This window comes from Protopterus annectens, chromosome 8.part0, assembly GCF_019279795.1.
Source record: "Protopterus annectens isolate FY-2018-M chromosome 8.part0, PAN1.0, whole genome shotgun sequence".
Lineage (NCBI taxonomy): Eukaryota > Metazoa > Chordata > Ceratodontiformes > Protopteridae > Protopterus > Protopterus annectens.
In genome coordinates this window covers 1,345,500,462-1,345,517,577 of record NC_056741.1, presented here as the reverse complement: position 1 = coordinate 1,345,517,577, position 17,116 = coordinate 1,345,500,462, and the positions used below count along the sequence as shown (strand labels likewise).

The window sequence follows — 17,116 nt, the reverse complement described above, 5'->3', positions numbered from 1 at the left end:
GCGAAGCCAGCTCTAGTCTTAGAGGAAAGAGGTAAGTGATAGTGTTTGGTGAAGGTGTGGACTGTACTCCAAGTTGCAGCTTCCAGAATATCCTTGGTTGGCACCCCCCTGAGGAAGGCTGTAGATGTAGCTGCTGCCCTGGTAGAGTTTGGCCTTATGCTAGCAGGAACTGGTTTTCCATGATGGGTGTAGCAAAAACGTATGCAATGTCTGTTTTGAGATAACCTTTCCTTGTGATGCTGTAAGCATAGGATACAAAAAGTTGGTAGTATAGTTGCCTGTGAATGTCCAAGGAATGCAGGAGTCTTTCTCCTTTGTTCTGTGGATTTGGAAAGAAGGTGGGTAAATGGATGGTTTGATTTAGAGCCACACTGGATACCACCTTTGGCATAAAGGAGGGGTTAGTTCGTAGAGAAACTCTGTCTTGATGAAAAATGAGGAAAGGCTCTACTGCCATTAGTGCCTGTAGCTCTGAGACTCTTCTGGCTGAAGTAATTGCTAGCAGCAGGGCAGTCTTCCATGATATAAACTTTAAGTCAGCTGAGAAAGCTGGCTCAAAAGGTGGTAGCGTAAGTTTTTCCAGAACAAAATTGAGGTCCCAAGTTGGTGTTGGCGCTCTCCTGGGAGGCCTAATGTTTTTGGCCCCTCTGAGATACTGCCTTAGAAGTGGATGTGAAAATAAGGGAGGATCCGTGTTGTAGTGAGCTGAAATAGCCGAGGAGTGGATTTTAATAGATGAAAAAGAGAGTCCTTTGTGTAACATCTCAGTTAAATATTGTAGAATCTGAGGTATGTCCAGCTGAAGGGTATTTTGGCCTTTAGCTTGGTTCTAGGCACAAAATCTTTTCCATTTGTCTGAGTAGGCTTTCCTGGTGCTGGGCCTCCTGGCCTCCAGAATAACATCCATAACAGCTTGTGAAAGAGGAGCTGGCTGGTTGCTTAGGTGATCTGCCATGCAGCCAAATTTAAGGTTTTGAGCTGGCTGTGTAGAATCTGACTGCCTTGCTGTGTGAGCAGATGAGGAATTTGTGGTAAAATCCATGGTGGGCCCTGGGCCATGTTCCTTAATAGTGGGTACCAGTGCTGGCATGGCCAGTCTGGGGCAATGAATATCATTCGGGGTCTCTCCATCCTGACTTTCAGCAGCACCTTTGTGAGAAGGGGCAATGGAGGAATGGCATATACTGTCAGCATTTTCCAACTGAATGAGAGTGCGTCCACTTTCCAAGCTTGATGGTGAAATGTTCTTGTGCAAAATTTTAATAGCTGATAGTTTTGGGGGTTGGCAAACAGGTCTATGTCTGGGCGCCCCCATTTTTGAGTTATCATTGCAAATACTTGTGGATCCAGTTTCCACTCATGGGGATCCATGATGTTTCTGCTTAGGTCGTCTGCCAATGTGTTCTTTTTTCCTGGCAGGAACTGAGCTTGTAATTGAACTTGGTAAGCCAGTGCTGTGTTCCACAAGGTCATTGCTTGCCTGCATAGAGGGTAGGAGTGTGTACCCCCTTGTTTATGTACCACATTACTGTGGTGTTGTCTGTCCTTATTATAAGCTATCCTGGATGTAAGAGGTCCTTGAAGGCTGTCAGGGCATTCTGTACAGCTAGCATTTCTTTTTGATTGATGTGCAGATTCCTTTGATCTGCAGTCCATATGCCTTGAACGCACCGTCCTGCCATGTGTGCCCCCCAGGCATAGTCCGATGCATCTGTTGTAATAGTTTGCCTGGCTGGGGGTAAGGTTAAAGGCGGACCCTTGTTGAGGTGACATGTCTGTGACCACCATAGAAACTCCTGTTGAAGGCAGGGAATGAGAGGTATCATTGTTTCCAAGCTGTGGCTGTGTTGGGTCCATACGCTTTTTAGGTACCATTGTAATTTCCTCATATGCAGTTTTGCAAATGTATTAGTAGTATGCAAGATGCCATGAAGCCCAAGGCCTGCAGAATTTTTCTTGCAGGGAGTTGGGTCTTTGTTGCCATTGTTTTGAAGTATTTAGTTGTAGTTGTTTGTCTGGCGTCAGATAAGCCATCTGGGCCGTTGTATTCAAGCTGGCACCCAGGAATGTCATATTTTGTGAGGGCACTAGTTTTGATTTCTTTTCATTTACGGTGTACCCTAGGCAACTTAGAAGGTGTTTTACAAAAGCCAGATGTTGTAACAGAATGTCCTTGCTTTCTGCTTGGATGAGGCAGTCGTCCAGGTATGGTTATATTTGAATTCCTCTGTCTACAGTATGCAATTACTGGTGCCAGGCATTTTGAGAAGACCCAGGGTGCAGTAGATAAGCCAAAGGGCAGTGCAGAGAATTGGTAATGGGTGAACCTGCAATGAAACGCAGGAATCTTCTGCAATTTTGTCTGATAGGGACATGCAGGTATGCCTCCTTGAGGTCCAATGTTACTAGCCAAGCTTTCTTGCCCAACATGGGAAGAAGCTGCTGTAGTGTTAGCATCTTGAATTTGGGTACTTGCAAGAAGGTGTTTAGAATTGAAAGGTCCAGAATGGGTCTCCAAGCATTGTCCTTTCTGGGGACTAGAAAGAGCCTTGAGTAAAATCCTTGGCCTTGCTCCTGTGTAGGTATCAGTTGAATGGCTCTCATGTCCATGAGAGCTGTAATTTGTTTTTGTGCCTCTGCCCATTGATTTTGTGGCAGGTTTGGCATTCCTTTTATCCTTGGCAAGGTGTGGAAATGGAATCTGTATCCTTGTGAGATCATGTCTAGGACCCATTTGTCCTTTGTGACGATGCGCCAGTTGTCTGTAAAAAATGCTAATTTTCCTCCCAAGGGAGCTGCCAAGAGAGTTTTGCAGAGCAGTTTGAGGTTTAAGTCATTGCGTTTGCCTTCTAGTAGTTTGGGACCTGTCTTCTCCTCCCTTCTGTGTTGCAGTGCCCCATTGGCGAGGTTTGTAAGGGATTTGTGCTTGTCCTCTGCCCCTTGGGCGCCTGTATTTACCCCTCTGTGGTCTGTCAGAAGCTGGAAAGGACCAATTTTTTGTTGGCCAATTTCTGCTGAAGCGTGGGGGTTGTACCTGTAAGAAATCTTTGACCGTCTGCATAGATTTTGCCTTATCCTCCATTTTCTTTAAAACCTCTTCTGCTTTAACCCCAAATAAGACATCCTGCTGTAAGGGTGCATCTAGTAACTTTGCTTTAACATGATCAGGCAGAGTTTGTTCCTTTAACCAAGCATGCCTACGTATAACAGACCCAGTAACAGCTGCTCTACAGGAAGCTTCCAAGGAATCAAATCCACATTGTAAAGTATGTTTGCCCACCTGTTCAGCTGCATGCAACAGATCCTGCATTTCCTTGAATTCAGACTGTTGAGGGTGCGTGCCCATCTTTTGTTTTATTTGAGACATTAGGAATTGCTGGTATTTAAGCATGTGAAATTGACAATTTAGTGCTCTCATAGCTAGAGTAGCTGAGGTGTAAACCTTCTTCCCCCACCTATCTAGTGCTCTGGAGTCCCTTTCAGAGGGTACAGGATTTTTAGCCATAGAAGCCTTAGCCCCTTTGGGACCCTGGGAGATTGTCTCTGGGTCAGCAACAGGGCTTTTGTAAAGGAATTTGTGTGAGTCAGACACACTATAATATCTCTCTGGTTTGGCTGGAGCAGGAGGCACAGAATCTGGATTTAGACTAGATTCTAAGTAAACATCATCCACAATGCCTAAAACTGGAGGGATAGCAAGTGGTCTGTGCTGGGAGAGTAAAATAAACTCTCGGAGCCTTTTCTTTGAGTCGGAGTAGTCCTGACCTTCCCAATGGAAATGTTCCCTCATGGTATGTAAAGTTTCCCCAAAGGAATAGTCTTCAGGGGGAGAAGCTGAGGGAATGGAATCTTCAGCATCAGAATCTTCATAAGGGGGGGAAAGGAGTAATCCTGTTCCTCAGAGGAGCCTGAGGAAATAGACATTTGATCAGAGGAGGCACAATCCTCCTCTTGTCTAGGCCTTTTGTCGGGGGGGGGGGGGGGACCCCTGATTAAAGAAATCAAATCTTCAGCCATTTTAAGCATCTGTTTCTTAGGCATGAGGCCTTGAACTGGAGACTGATGTACAGTCTTTTTTGGTTTTAGAGGAGTCTTAAGCTTAGCATAAGATTTTATGGTGAGAGTAGTCGGTCTGAAGACACCTTCTGAAACCGAAGGTGTTTCCACAGCACCGGCTTCTCCTTCTGCAATGTCGTCGGTAGGGCCTAAAGAAAATGGCTGCGTCGGACTAGAATTCTCTGCTTGAGAATCCAAAGTGGTCTGGGGTTCCAATTCTGCGGTCGCCAGGGGCTGCGTAGGCGCCTCACTGAAAACCGGAGAACCAGCAACCAGCCCAGCCGAGGCCTCGGAGTCTGGCTTGGATCTAGGCTGCCTGTCTTTATCTTTGCGCTTTTTATACACGCCGGTAGTCGGTTGTTCCGATGGCACAGTGTAATTAAATTTCCTACCGAAGTAGTGTCGTGCGAAATCAAAGCGTCGCTTTATAGTTCGCTTATTGAACCTAGAACAAAACCGACAACCAGTGACGTCGTGGTCTGGGCCTAGGCAAGGTATACAATAAGAATGAAAGTCCTTATGAGGTATTTGCTTCCCACAAGAAGTGCAATTGTTAACTTTTTCTGACATCGGACTGAGGCAAGAAAAGGTTCCCCAATGGGGTACTTAGCTTTGAAGACTTCGGACTGAAATTCGATTTGAAAATCTCAGGTGTCGGCCGACCGGCACTTGTGAACTGCTTCTGCTTCGGGCACCGCGCAGCAAGAAAGACTGAAGAAAATGGCGTCGGATGCCTCTTATATACCCCTGGCGCACTGACGTCAGGGAAGAAATGACAGCAACTGACGCCAGACCAAGACTTTGGAATTCAAGCAGACTGCGGGACCGCCTGACGACAGGATAACCCAAGTGTGATGACTGCAGCAGGGTAACACGATGAACATGCCCTGGAAGAGACTGGAAAGGACCAATTCTTAGAAAGCCAGTGCCTTCTACATCTGTGAGGCTGTACTTGCAGGATTAACAGTTTGCATAGATTTAGCTTTTTCCTCCATCTTTTTAAGTACTTCTTCTGCTTTGTTGTCAAACAGGCAGTCTTGGTTTAAGGAAGCATTGAGGAATTTAGTTTTAACATGATCTGGCAAAGTTTTCTCCTTAAGCCAAGCATGCCTTCTAAGTACAGACCCAGTGACAGCAGCCCTGCAAGATGCCTCTAAGGAATCAAACCCACACTGCAAAGTATGTTTACCAACTTGTTCAGCAGAATGCATTAAATCCTGTAATTCTTTATTTTCAGCACAGTCAGGAAACATAATTTTCTGTTTAAGTAATCCAATAATATGCTGATGATACCTTAACATATGAAACTGTCAGTTTAAGGCCCTAATGGCCAAAGTAGCATAAGTGTATACCTTCTTACCCCCATCTGTCCAGGGCCCTAGAATCTCTATCTGAGGGGGTAGGGTTTTTGGCAGTAGTAGCCTTAATGCCTTTGGGTCCCTGTGAAATGGTCTATGGATCCGTAGTAGGATTCTTAAAGAGGAACTTGTGACAGTCAGGTACTCTGTAATACCGGTCAGGTTTCCTGGGAGCCAGAGGTAAAGTGTCTGGGGCCAGGCTAGATTCCAAGAAGCCATCATCTACAATGTCCAGTACAGGAGGGATAGCTAAAGGCCTATATTGAGGTAGGAGTAAGAATTCCCTAAGCCTCTTTTTGGAGTCAAGAGTAATCCTGGCTTTCCCAGCGGAAATGCTCCCTAAGAGTATGCAAAGTTTCACAACAAGAGAAATCTTCTGGAGGGGAAGCAGAGGGAATGGAGTCCTCTGCATCAGAATCCTCATAGGTAGATAGGGGCAAATCCTGATCATCAGAAGAAACAAAAAATTCAGAATCCTGATCAAAAGAATCAGAAGGAAAATCCTTTCTAGGTCTCTTAGGGGGAAAAGGGTGGCTTCCCCTGATTAGAGTAATAAGGTCTTCATACATTTTTATCATTTGCTTTTTAGGCATAGGGGCCTGACCATGCGGTCTGGGCGTCGGTTTTCTAGGCGTGGATCGAGTTTTAGGCCTTGAAGAAGAAGATGGCGTCTGTTTGATATGTAGGCCTGAATACACCCTCAGAAGCCGGTGCCTGCACAGCGGCTCCGGACCCATCCAAGGTAGAGACATCCGCAGGTTCCATAGTCGAAGATGCATCTCGCGGCATACCGGACTCCGAATGGGTCTCAATAGAGGCCTGCGAATCTGAAGTAGCGGGTATCAGGGGCTGCAAAAGCGCCTCACTGAGTACCAGCAAACTGGAGACTAGCTTATCGGAAGCGTCATCGGCAGCTTTGGACCTATGCGGTCTGTCTCTGTCTTTATCTTTACGTTTTTTCGGAATGTCGGTAGTCGGATGGCTTACCAAAGCCATTTCTGGATAATTGAACAGAGTACTAAAATAGTTAGATGCGAAAATGAACTGACGACGAATAGTTCGAGGATTGAATAAGGCACAAAACTGACAGCGAGGGATGTTGTGGTCTGAGCCTAAGCAAGAAATGCAGTACGAATGAAAATCTTTATGAGGTATTTGCTTTCCACAAGAAATACAATTGTTAACTTTTACTGACATCAGTTTAGAGCAAGAAAAAGGATAGTCAATGGGGTACTTAACTTTTTTGAAGACTTCAGATCTGAAACTCGAAAAAGAAAATTTCAGGAGTCGGACGACCAGCACTTGCGAACTGCTTCTGCTTCGAGCACCACATGGCAAGAAAGACTGATGCAATGGCGTTGGCTGCATGCTTTATACCCGACTACCTGACGTCATGGAAAATAAGACAGCAACCGACACAGGACTCAAGACTCTGATAATCAGGCCGACTGAGGGCTACCTGCAAGCAGATAACCCTAATGTAATGACTGCAACTGTGAAACACAAAGAACATCTCGGAGGATTTAACTTTCGGACAAGAGAAAACTTTGCAGTAATGTTCCTTAATGTCAAAAGAAACCAACAAAACTTTAACAAGCAAGCCTGGAAATTTAGACTTCTAATGGTTAAAGTGACAAAAGAATAAATTCTCTTCCCAAATCAGTCAAAAACTTTAACCATCCTTGTCAGAAGGAACAGCATTTACGTTTTATGCTGCAGGAAAATTTGGCACATAATTGCAGGATTAGATCTGGGATGAGAAAACTAATACTTCTAAGACTTCATACCTTTCAAGGGGTTGCAGGTTGACTGTCAGGCATATTACAAGAAATATCAGAAACATCCTCCAGAGCTGGTAAGAGGAGGTACAGCAGATTGAGGAAATTCAACTTACAAAAAATCATAGTACGCCTTAAAAGAAGCTAGAATATAAAGCTGTTTCCACTGAAGCATTGTATTCATTCTATACATAGTTTCACAAAATGAAAATTCCTCATGGGAAACTCTGAGGAAACACTTTCCTTAAAGTCAGAATAAGTTAACTGGGCAGAATTACTAGAAGATGCATTATCCCTTTCTTGTTTCTTAGGGAAATCCTCAAACTGAGGCAACCGACTTATTTTTCCCACAAAAATCCAGTCTCCTTTCAGAGGTTTTAATGCCTGCAATATGTCTTAAACCAAGACAATAAATTGTTAGCCACAGAAAAAAGTCTGAGGAGAATAAATGTTAAACTTGACTTTTTCTATGAACATCTCTAGAAGACTGGTTCCTGCTTGGACCTCCAACGCTGGGAACAGGTCTCTTAGCCAATGGAAGGATGCACTCCCCACTCCCTCCTACAAAACCAATGAGTCTTTCCCATGCCAGTAGAGAGCACCTGAATAGGCACAAAGGACATGGGTGGCCACTGGTCCATGGTGGCTGAAGTGGCTACCACAGAGAGATCTAGAACAAAATTAATAGTCTGACATACCCAGTAATGGCCACAACAATGTCAATCACCAGCAGATGAGGCAAAAGCTGAGCCTAAAAGTCTTCTTTTACTTGGGTCCAAAGGAAGGTACAGCAGTGTGACCGGTATGGTGTTCCATGGTTCTGCCAAAGAAGGTACCCTACTAACTGTTAACGCAGCTGGAGTGAATCTGCAACAAGCAAGTTGTCAAAAGTAGTACTGACAAAAAATATACGAAGACACTCCCAAAGCACACGCGGCCCTGCTAAAACAAAGTGTCACAAACTGTACTTAAATTTAAGTACAGACAGTAGAAGTTAAAAATGGAAACTATAACAGTCTTTCAGACAAGCCCATCGCAAGACAGTCTCTCAAAACACAAATCTCCGTAAAAAGTACCGTTTCATACAAAAAAATACTTGGTTGATTTACAAAATTTATACTTTACTTAAAACAGCAAGTTATATTACTCGTTCTCAGAGCCTGCAATATCAAATTGACCCCAGTTCTAACCAATCTTTAATTTTTTGCAACTTCACTCCGCTATGTCTAAAATATCCAAGCATGAACACTAGCTTACCATCATTTCCCATGGAAGAAAGTACTTTTTCCCTTTCCTCCCATGGTAAGGCACTCAAGGTGGGCATATCATCTGGAAACACTGCACGTTTACGTCCTAAAGCAACTGCAGCCCTCCGACAGACATGCTTTATACGCGGTCCTCTCACAGATGTCTCTGATGAATCACTCTCTTGGCCCTGAAACTGAAAAGCACAAGCATAATTTTCCTATTTCTTATGAAGTTAGATTAGCTCTGATCAATGCAAGTGTTGACTCATCAAACTATCGCATAAATATGGGATATTAACTGACAATTTTCCCCATCTGTTACAGCAGTAAACACTCTTAACAAGGGAAAATACATTTTTTGCTGTCTGAATAAGACTAATGATGCTGAACATGTACTTAATTATGAAGTGGAAGCAAAGGAGTCTCCAGAATTTTCTGAGACCAAGGCACACATTAAAAAAGGCTGTGTGGTAAGAAGACACTAAGTCAAACATTACACAAAAGACACCAGAACTGGAATCATGCTGCACTGCTGGTAAAATGTTACCATTTCAGAACATTAAGTACAGCACAATTAACACCTTGCAAAATATTATGTTGACTCTTGTCTAAAAGTGACACATGATGGAAGCAAAGGTTAAAGCTCATTACACTCCCTACAAGTATTAAATGAGAACTAGCAATAATTCAGAAATGTCAAAGAAAATCCTGGAGCCAGTAACACAAAAAGCAATGCCCAAAAGCAAGATCACAGATGTCTAGATAAAGCAGAATGAATGTTTTTGCAACCAAAGACCTTTTAAATGGCCAGCACTACTACCACAATGGGATGTATTTACTGAATTAAAAAAAAAAAAAAGACAAAATATGGAATAATGTTAATTTTCCCATCCTGTGATTAACCTAATAGAGCTGCTGTCTTCAGCCCTCCAGCAAGGAAGCAGAATTAAGGAACACTTAATTTCACCCTTTATCCTTCATATTCAGACTGCCAGACACTGACCTAAATCAGAATCAGGCCAAAACATTTCTTACACTACTACTATGCCAGCTTGGTTGGCAAGGTGAAAGTTGAAGGAAACGGAAAAAGCTGTTCATCACCACTCTCATTTCCATATTTCAAGCAATTTTTCCAGAAACTGTTATTGCAGAAAAGGTGAACTATAAAACTGCAAAGAAGAATTAAAGCTTTTCACATTAATTTATTTTACCATGAACACAGTACAGCATTCACTAATGCCAAAGGCATCCAGTTTGAGGAAAAATATTTTGAACACTGACTCGGTCAAATTCAGGGGGTATGCTACCCTCAGCAGCAAAACATTTTTTTTTTTTTTTTTTTTTTTAAAGAAAGAACAGTAGAGTTGTTTAACAACAACTTAACAGCGGTTGTTCAAATGACCTATGCTAAAGTAGCCTTAGCTATACGGACTACATCCTGCCAAGGATGCAACAGCCAGCCAGCTCCCAAAGCTTCAGGGCACCTTCCACACATCCAAACTGTCTGGCAGCTCGAGCAGAGCTGACTAAAAGACACGTCTGAGCATAAAGCCCTTCAGAGCTTTCCTGCCAGCAGAGAGAGGGAGGCTGAGCCCTGAAAGTGCAATGCTAGGAACAGCAAATAATGGCCACACCATGACATACAACACACATCAAAAAACAAGAGGGATGGAGGAACAGAGTGGCTACTGCAGCAGTGATCATTCGAACATCAACTGCGATGGTAAGTTTTACTTACACAGCTGTACTATGTTTATCATACCGATCATTGCCACAATAGCCTTACCTACATTATAAATCACCTTGCTAAATACATTTAAGAGGTGGAAGGAGAAGAGTAAACAGGCTCCTGGAAAATGGTCTAAGCAAAACCTGATGTGGACCTAGGGAAGGAATCAAGCTTATAGTACTTTGTGAAAATACACACAGGACCAAAAATAAACTTCTAGAAAACTTCCAGAATCTAACCCTTTCCAAAAAGCCACAGATAAAGCCAAGGTCCTGGTAGAGGGGAGCCTTGACCCTGCTTGGAATGATTCTGTTATGGCGAGTATAACAAAAGGTAACAGCCTTAGACAACCATTTGGAAAAAGTCTATTCTGACAAAGGATATCCATCCTCCTTACCTTCACAAGAAATGATCAAGTGATCAAAATATCTGAAAGATTGAGTTCTGTCAAGATGGTACACAAGGTATGGCGGATCCTCTCTCCCTCATTTTAAGGTTCAAGAAAGAAAAAAGGGAAGATGGACAGTTTGGCTTAAAGTAAACTCAGATACCACTTCACAAATAAAAGAAGAATTAGTTGTCAAAGAAAGCAAGTCCTTATTGAAAATGAGAAAGAGGTGATTCACTATAACCTGCAGCTTAGATACCCTTCTTGCACAGGTCACAGCCATCAGCAAAACTGTTTTCCACATTAGCCAGATGAGCTGGTTCAAATGGAGCAAGTGTTAGCTTCTCCAACACAAAATTAAGATTACAAGGAGGGGTCAATGGTTTTTCTTTGAGGCCTCTTATGCAAAACCCTTTTCAAGAACATTTTGGCATGAGACTGCACGGAAAGAGGAGGATCGGTAGGTAGACATGCAGAAATGGGCAATAAATTTAACCTTGAGAGATGAATAAAAGACCTTAAGATAGCAACTCACAAAGATACTGCAGAGCGAGAGAACAACTAGCCCTGAATGGGTGTTGGATATGTTGTTGGCACCAACTTGAAAACCTTTTCCTTTTGATGTTATATGATTTCTAAGTAGCAGGCTTTTCTGCCTCCACTAGTACCTGATGCAAGTCTTCAGTGAACAGGTGTCTAAAAGGAATTAAGACCCTATCATCCAGACTGTCAAATGAATCTGATCGATGTTGGGGTGTTATCAAACACCCCTATTCTTGTGTGAGTAGATCCAACCTGTGAGGAAGCATAGGGTAATTGCCTCAGGGCACTTCCAAAAGAAGGGAGAACCACAGCTGCCTGGGCCAGAAGTCACTACAGTGATTTTGGGGGACTCCTCCCGAAACTTGTAAGTACCCTAGGTATTAGTGGAAAGGTAGAAAAGCATACAAGAGCATTCTTGACCAAGGAAAAAGAAAAGGCTTCTGTCTTTCAGGCCTTCTTGCAAGGAGTCCTGGAAAAGAATCTTGCCAGTTGACTGTTCAGACAGGAGGCAAAGAGGTCTACTTGAAGAACTCCCCACAGACAGATCAAATCTTTGACTACTCCAATCTAATTTTCATTTGTGAGCGCATGCCCTGGACCTGCTCAAGTTTTCTGCCACATAATTTTGCTCTAATGGAATGGAAGATGCCTGTAGACTGTGTGTGCTGTAAAGTTATATCCCAAGTTATACGATCAGTCTGCAAAGGGGGTATGACCTGTTTTGCCCTTGCTTGTTGATGTACCACATGACCACAGTATTGTATGTAAATACTTAAAGTGGTCCATGGACCAAAGATGGTTCAGAAAGTTGAGTGCCTTGATCAGGGCAAGCATCTCCCTGATATTTATGTAATTTCATCTGTCCTTGGTGTTCCGCACCCCCTGCACTTTTATCCCTTTTGAAACTGCTCCACAGGCAAAGTCCAAAGCATATGTGGTGAGTAACTGCTTTGGAACTGTGAAGGAGGAGGGGAGACCCTGATTTAAGGATAATTGTTTTCTGTGGAAGCAGCTAGGTGCCAGTCATCCCGATAAGGGAAAATCCAGAATACCTGTAGTCACAGATGACGGCAACTACCATGAAATTGCATTTGGTGAACACCCTGGGGGCTGTAGTGAGACCAAATGGTACGGCACAGAACTGATAACAGTCTACCATATGGGAGCAAAGGACCTTCAGAGATTCTTTTGCTATCTTTACGTGCAGGCAAACTTCTTGTAGATCTAATGAATACATTCGGTTGTTTGTCCTGACGCAGGGCAAAGTTGACTACATTTTCACCTTTGCCTCTGGGCCTGCATCCATTAAAAGAACCTCTTCTGTCACAGCTGCCCCTGTCAAAAGGAGCATCAAGCTGCTGACACTTGGAATTCAAGATCCATAAAGTACGAGGTCCCATTTGCTTCCTGCTACACAAACTCTGCGGGCTTCAAACTTTACTCAAATAGCAAAGTCTGGGCTGGCTTGCTTGCACTTCATCTTATTCTACACAGCTGGACCAAATAGTGATTATCCATCAAACTGGGCATTCCTGAAAGAAACCTTAAAGTGGTCCATAGTATTACACAGGCTCAACCAGGCTGGAAGCCTCACAGCCACCCCAGACCCAGCTGATCTTGTCACCCCGTCTGCCACACTATGCATGACAAGGTTGGAAATATTAGAAATCATGCCCAGGATTGCCTCCAATTGTATCCTGATATCAGACATGGGGGGGATAGCTTTTAGAATGGTGATAGCTTGTTTAGCGAAATCTATCTGAAAGCAGTTCATGTGTGTGGTGCAGTTCAGAGTTGGTAAGGCAAATAGGTTCTTTGACCGAACCACTGTCGGCCTTCCTTACCAAATATCTTAAACCCTTATTGGAACACATAAGATCTAGGTTGCAGGACACCACTCAGTTTCTACAAATTATCAGGGAAACTCAATTGGAACCCGAATGGTATTTATGTACTTTGGATGTGAATTCATTATATACAAGCATACCACATTGGGCGGGTCTTCAATCTATACAATATTGGTTGGAAAGGGCTAACCTATATTCACCGGGCTTCAACACTCTTTTGATATGTATGTCTGAACATGTGTTAAACAAGAATGTTCTGTATTTCCAAGGCCAATGCTACTGGCAGCTACAAGGAACAGCTATGGGGGCATCCTTTGCCCCTATATACGCTGACCTATTCATGGCCTATGTTGAAGAATATATGATTTATGATACATCACATAATATCTTTCAGGTGGAAATGGACATTTGGAGACGTTACCTGGACGACTGCTGGTTGGTGTGGCGGGCTGATGTGTGTTACCTAAGGGAATTTGTTGAGTATCTTAATGACAATATCTGGGGACTTGAATTTTCTGTGTCATATGATAGAAACAGCATTAGCTTTTTGGATGTCACTGTATATAGGAACTCAGACAATACTTTGTCTACCAGGGTTTTCCGTAAATACCCGCAATATAATACCCTGTTACACGCATCAAGTTTACATCCCCGTCACACCATCAGGAGTATTCCTATATCCCAGTTCATACGTATCAAACGGCTCAGTTCAAATATTGAGGAATACCAAGTGGCCAGTAGGGATCTCGGTCGAAGATTTACCGAAAGGGGATATGACAGATTTGATATTCTGTCTGCACAGAGTAGAGCAAATGGTCTTGAAAGGGATGACCTATTACAATATCACAATAAGAACAAAAATCAATCACCTCGCAGTACAGGTGTCAGATTTATCACCACATATGGTAGAAACGTTAATTTGATCAGAAACATTATTAACAAACATTGGAATATTCTACTGGCTAATGAAAAGCTACGAAGTATCCTGGGACCTCGTTGTCTTTTCTCATATAAACGAGGTAAAACCTTGGGTTCTTACTTTTCACATTTCAAACATATGGCAAGTGGGGGGACGACCCATAAACAACTGACACTTCATGGTGATGAACTTATTGGTTCATTCCCTTGTGGCCATTGTGGATCCTGCCAGTATATGCTTAAATCCAAGGAGTTTACCAGTCGCAATACCAGTAGAATTTTTGACATTAAGGTTTTTGGTAATTGCAGTAGCGATTGGGTGGTGTACCTGGCCTCGTGTTACTGTGGGGGATTTTATGTTGGACAAACCTCGAGGGCTCTGAGATTCAGGATGAATGAACACCGCAGCGATATGAAAAACCATAAGGAGACTAGTGCTTTATATCAACACACATTAAAACATCCTCAAGCTAGGTTTACCTTTATGGTTATTGACCGCATTTCTGGAGATAGAACCAACAAACAGGGCTGGCATGGGTTACTGGACCAAAAAGAGAAATACTGGATTACTACATTGGGGGGTTTATTTCATCCTGGATTGAATGACCATTTATAGGAGAAGTTGGTTATAGGAGAAGTTGGCTATTTGACAACATTTATGTTGATATATCTGACTCCAACAAGTGGACTACATTTCTTTAGGTTACCCATCATCTAGGGATTAGGATCACTTAGCATCTTGGCTGATACTGATCATTGGCCCTACTCTAATTATACATAGCATATGGACTATGTGCATGTGTAATATAATGACCAATTTGAACCAATGTGGTCATACAAGCTTCACACAGTCTTTTATTCAGTATCTCAATCAGTTCCACATATTAACATACTTGTTTAGATCCTGGTGGTTAAGAATGTGTCTTTTGATTTCTATTTTTCAATACCTAATTGAAGATTCTCAGCATGGATCATTTAGTATGCATAATGGCATACTCATATTCAATTATAGGTGTATACTTACTTCATTCCCTGTATATATACGCCTTTGATTTCCCCATTGTTCTGATATAGGTTGTTTAGGCCTCTTACCTCAAGTACTCGACATCCAACATTTTTGGTGCCTCAAATGAATAATTGTTGAAAAGACAAGGATTATGGCCATACATATATAGACTGATACAATATGAGTACATGACTGGATGGATAGGCCATATCATGTAAATAAGTGGTCCTATCTTATGTACACATTTTTTGGGATGCTCACGCTAATTTTCAAGACTGATTTCACTATTATCTTAGATAAGATATTAATACATAGTTGCATTTACTATTACATTATCAGTCTTGGAGGTTAACGACACATATTTTGGGCTCAATCTTTGGTATAAGCCTTATATTGTGGATGTTGCTGATTTTTATTTATTTATTTTTTATTTGTATTTTTTATTCTTTAATTTTCATTTTTTATTTCAGTTATTTTGTACACCCATATATATTCATATATGCATATCTATTACGATTTCCTATATATATGCTCTATTTTTTCCCCTTTTTTGTCAGTCCATTTAATTTGAGCACTTGATGTATTATACACTTGGTGCTTTTGATGAAGATTGGCTTAGTAGCCAGGGATAATGGCTATCTAAACTCAGTTCTCTACTAATATGAGCATGAGGATGGATATACCATAATATTATAACAACTTCTTAATTCTGTATATGCACCTCTTCGGGGTGTTTAGCCTGACATTCAGGAATGACTTTATCAGTATATACAGTACCCTTTGTATTTTTGTATGAAAAAATGAAGATGTTTCAAATTTATCAATATTCATGAGCAAATGATTGTGATTGGCTCTGGATAAGTATTTAAAAGATGATTAAAATGGAACTTGACTACATTGTGTTACACTGAAGAAGGCTGTTTGCCGAAACTAGTCTGTTATAGACACAAGTATTTAATAAATTTACTGAACTCTGTGCTGCTTTGCTGGTCTATTTGGTCAATTTGGTGCTGGTTACATGGTTTGGACCGTGCAAACCCTCGTGCATAGGACTTGGTAAAAGCTACTCAAAGCACATGCTTGCTCGCTTCCTTAAACTGTCCATCACTTTGGACTTCTTGTTAGGAGGATGGACAGAAGCTAAATCATTTGAAGTCCTTTCTTAGTTGCTACTGCCACAAAAATGGGAGTTTACCATATGTGATTTCGCCCCAGTGCTTTCTGGCCTTTGGGGGCCTAAGAATTTTGACAGGTTTTCTGGCTGCTGTTTCACATATCCAGCTCCTGCCATGACCTCTGTACTGCCAGACTGATAAGCGTACCTACTGAAGGAAACCCCAAACTAGTAGATGGGTTGAGCCATAAGTCTCAAAGACAATTTACTTGTTCTGAGAGGAAGTTGTCAATGGGTCGGGATCCCTTTGGCTGCACGAGTTCACATATCTCAAAGGTGATATCCCTCTACCCTCAGAGTCAATATCAGATGCAACAGACTCAGATGATGAGTCAGTCTCTTCACTCTTGTATGTCCTCTTCCTAGGTACATCTGGCGGTGTATGTTCCAACTCCTTAGTGGACCCTGTCTGCTGTGGAGCAGAAGCTTTAAGACCTATATCTCAGCTATGACCTGTGGATGCATGCTGGGGAAGAGGTAAGACTGAGTGCAAGTCTCAGGGTGGAGCCAATCCCAATGAAGTCTGCATCTGGGCTCTCAGTGGAGAAGTTATCCTCTCCATAACCCTACCGATCGCCTCAACCTCCACCAGATAGCACAGCTGTGTACGCTTACCATAAATGTAGATGTTCACGTGTATTCATTGTTGCAGTCATTACATTTTTGCAAGTTGACCTCAGTTGGCCTGATTAACAAAGTCTTGGGTCCTGCGTCAGTTGCTGTCCCTTCTTCCATGACGTCAGGGGTATAAAACATGCAGCAGACGCCATTACATCATTTTTTCTTGCCCCAGATGTCAGGTGCCCCCTAATAGGGAGCAATTAAACATAAAAACACAAAGGTATACCACCAACAAAAAAGCAAATACACCAAAAAGGCTTTTGAGCATAGTAAAGGAAAGTAGAGGTATAGCCAAAAGAAGTTAGAGGGCTGGAAGGAGGGTAACCAGGACTGCAACAGTGAATACACTCGAACATCCACATTTATGGTAAGTGTACACACCTGTACTATGTTCTTCGTGTTTCACTGTTGCAGTCATTACATTTGGGTAGATTCCCAAAGCTATAGTTGG

General features: G+C 42.4%; 1 protein-coding gene across 5 annotated transcripts in view; it reads right to left on the bottom strand.

Moving 5' to 3' along the window:
• The window catches only part of KMT2A (lysine methyltransferase 2A), a 3,231,120-nt gene that overhangs the window by 2,536,217 nt on the left and 677,787 nt on the right, over positions 1-17,116 (bottom strand). For all 5 annotated transcript variants that reach the window (XM_044080894.1, XM_044080898.1, XM_044080897.1 and 2 more), the window contains exon 4: positions 8,450-8,633. In XM_044080894.1, coding sequence (XP_043936829.1) covers positions 8,450-8,633 — 184 coding nt within the window. The remainder of the gene's footprint in view (positions 1-8,449; positions 8,634-17,116) is intronic.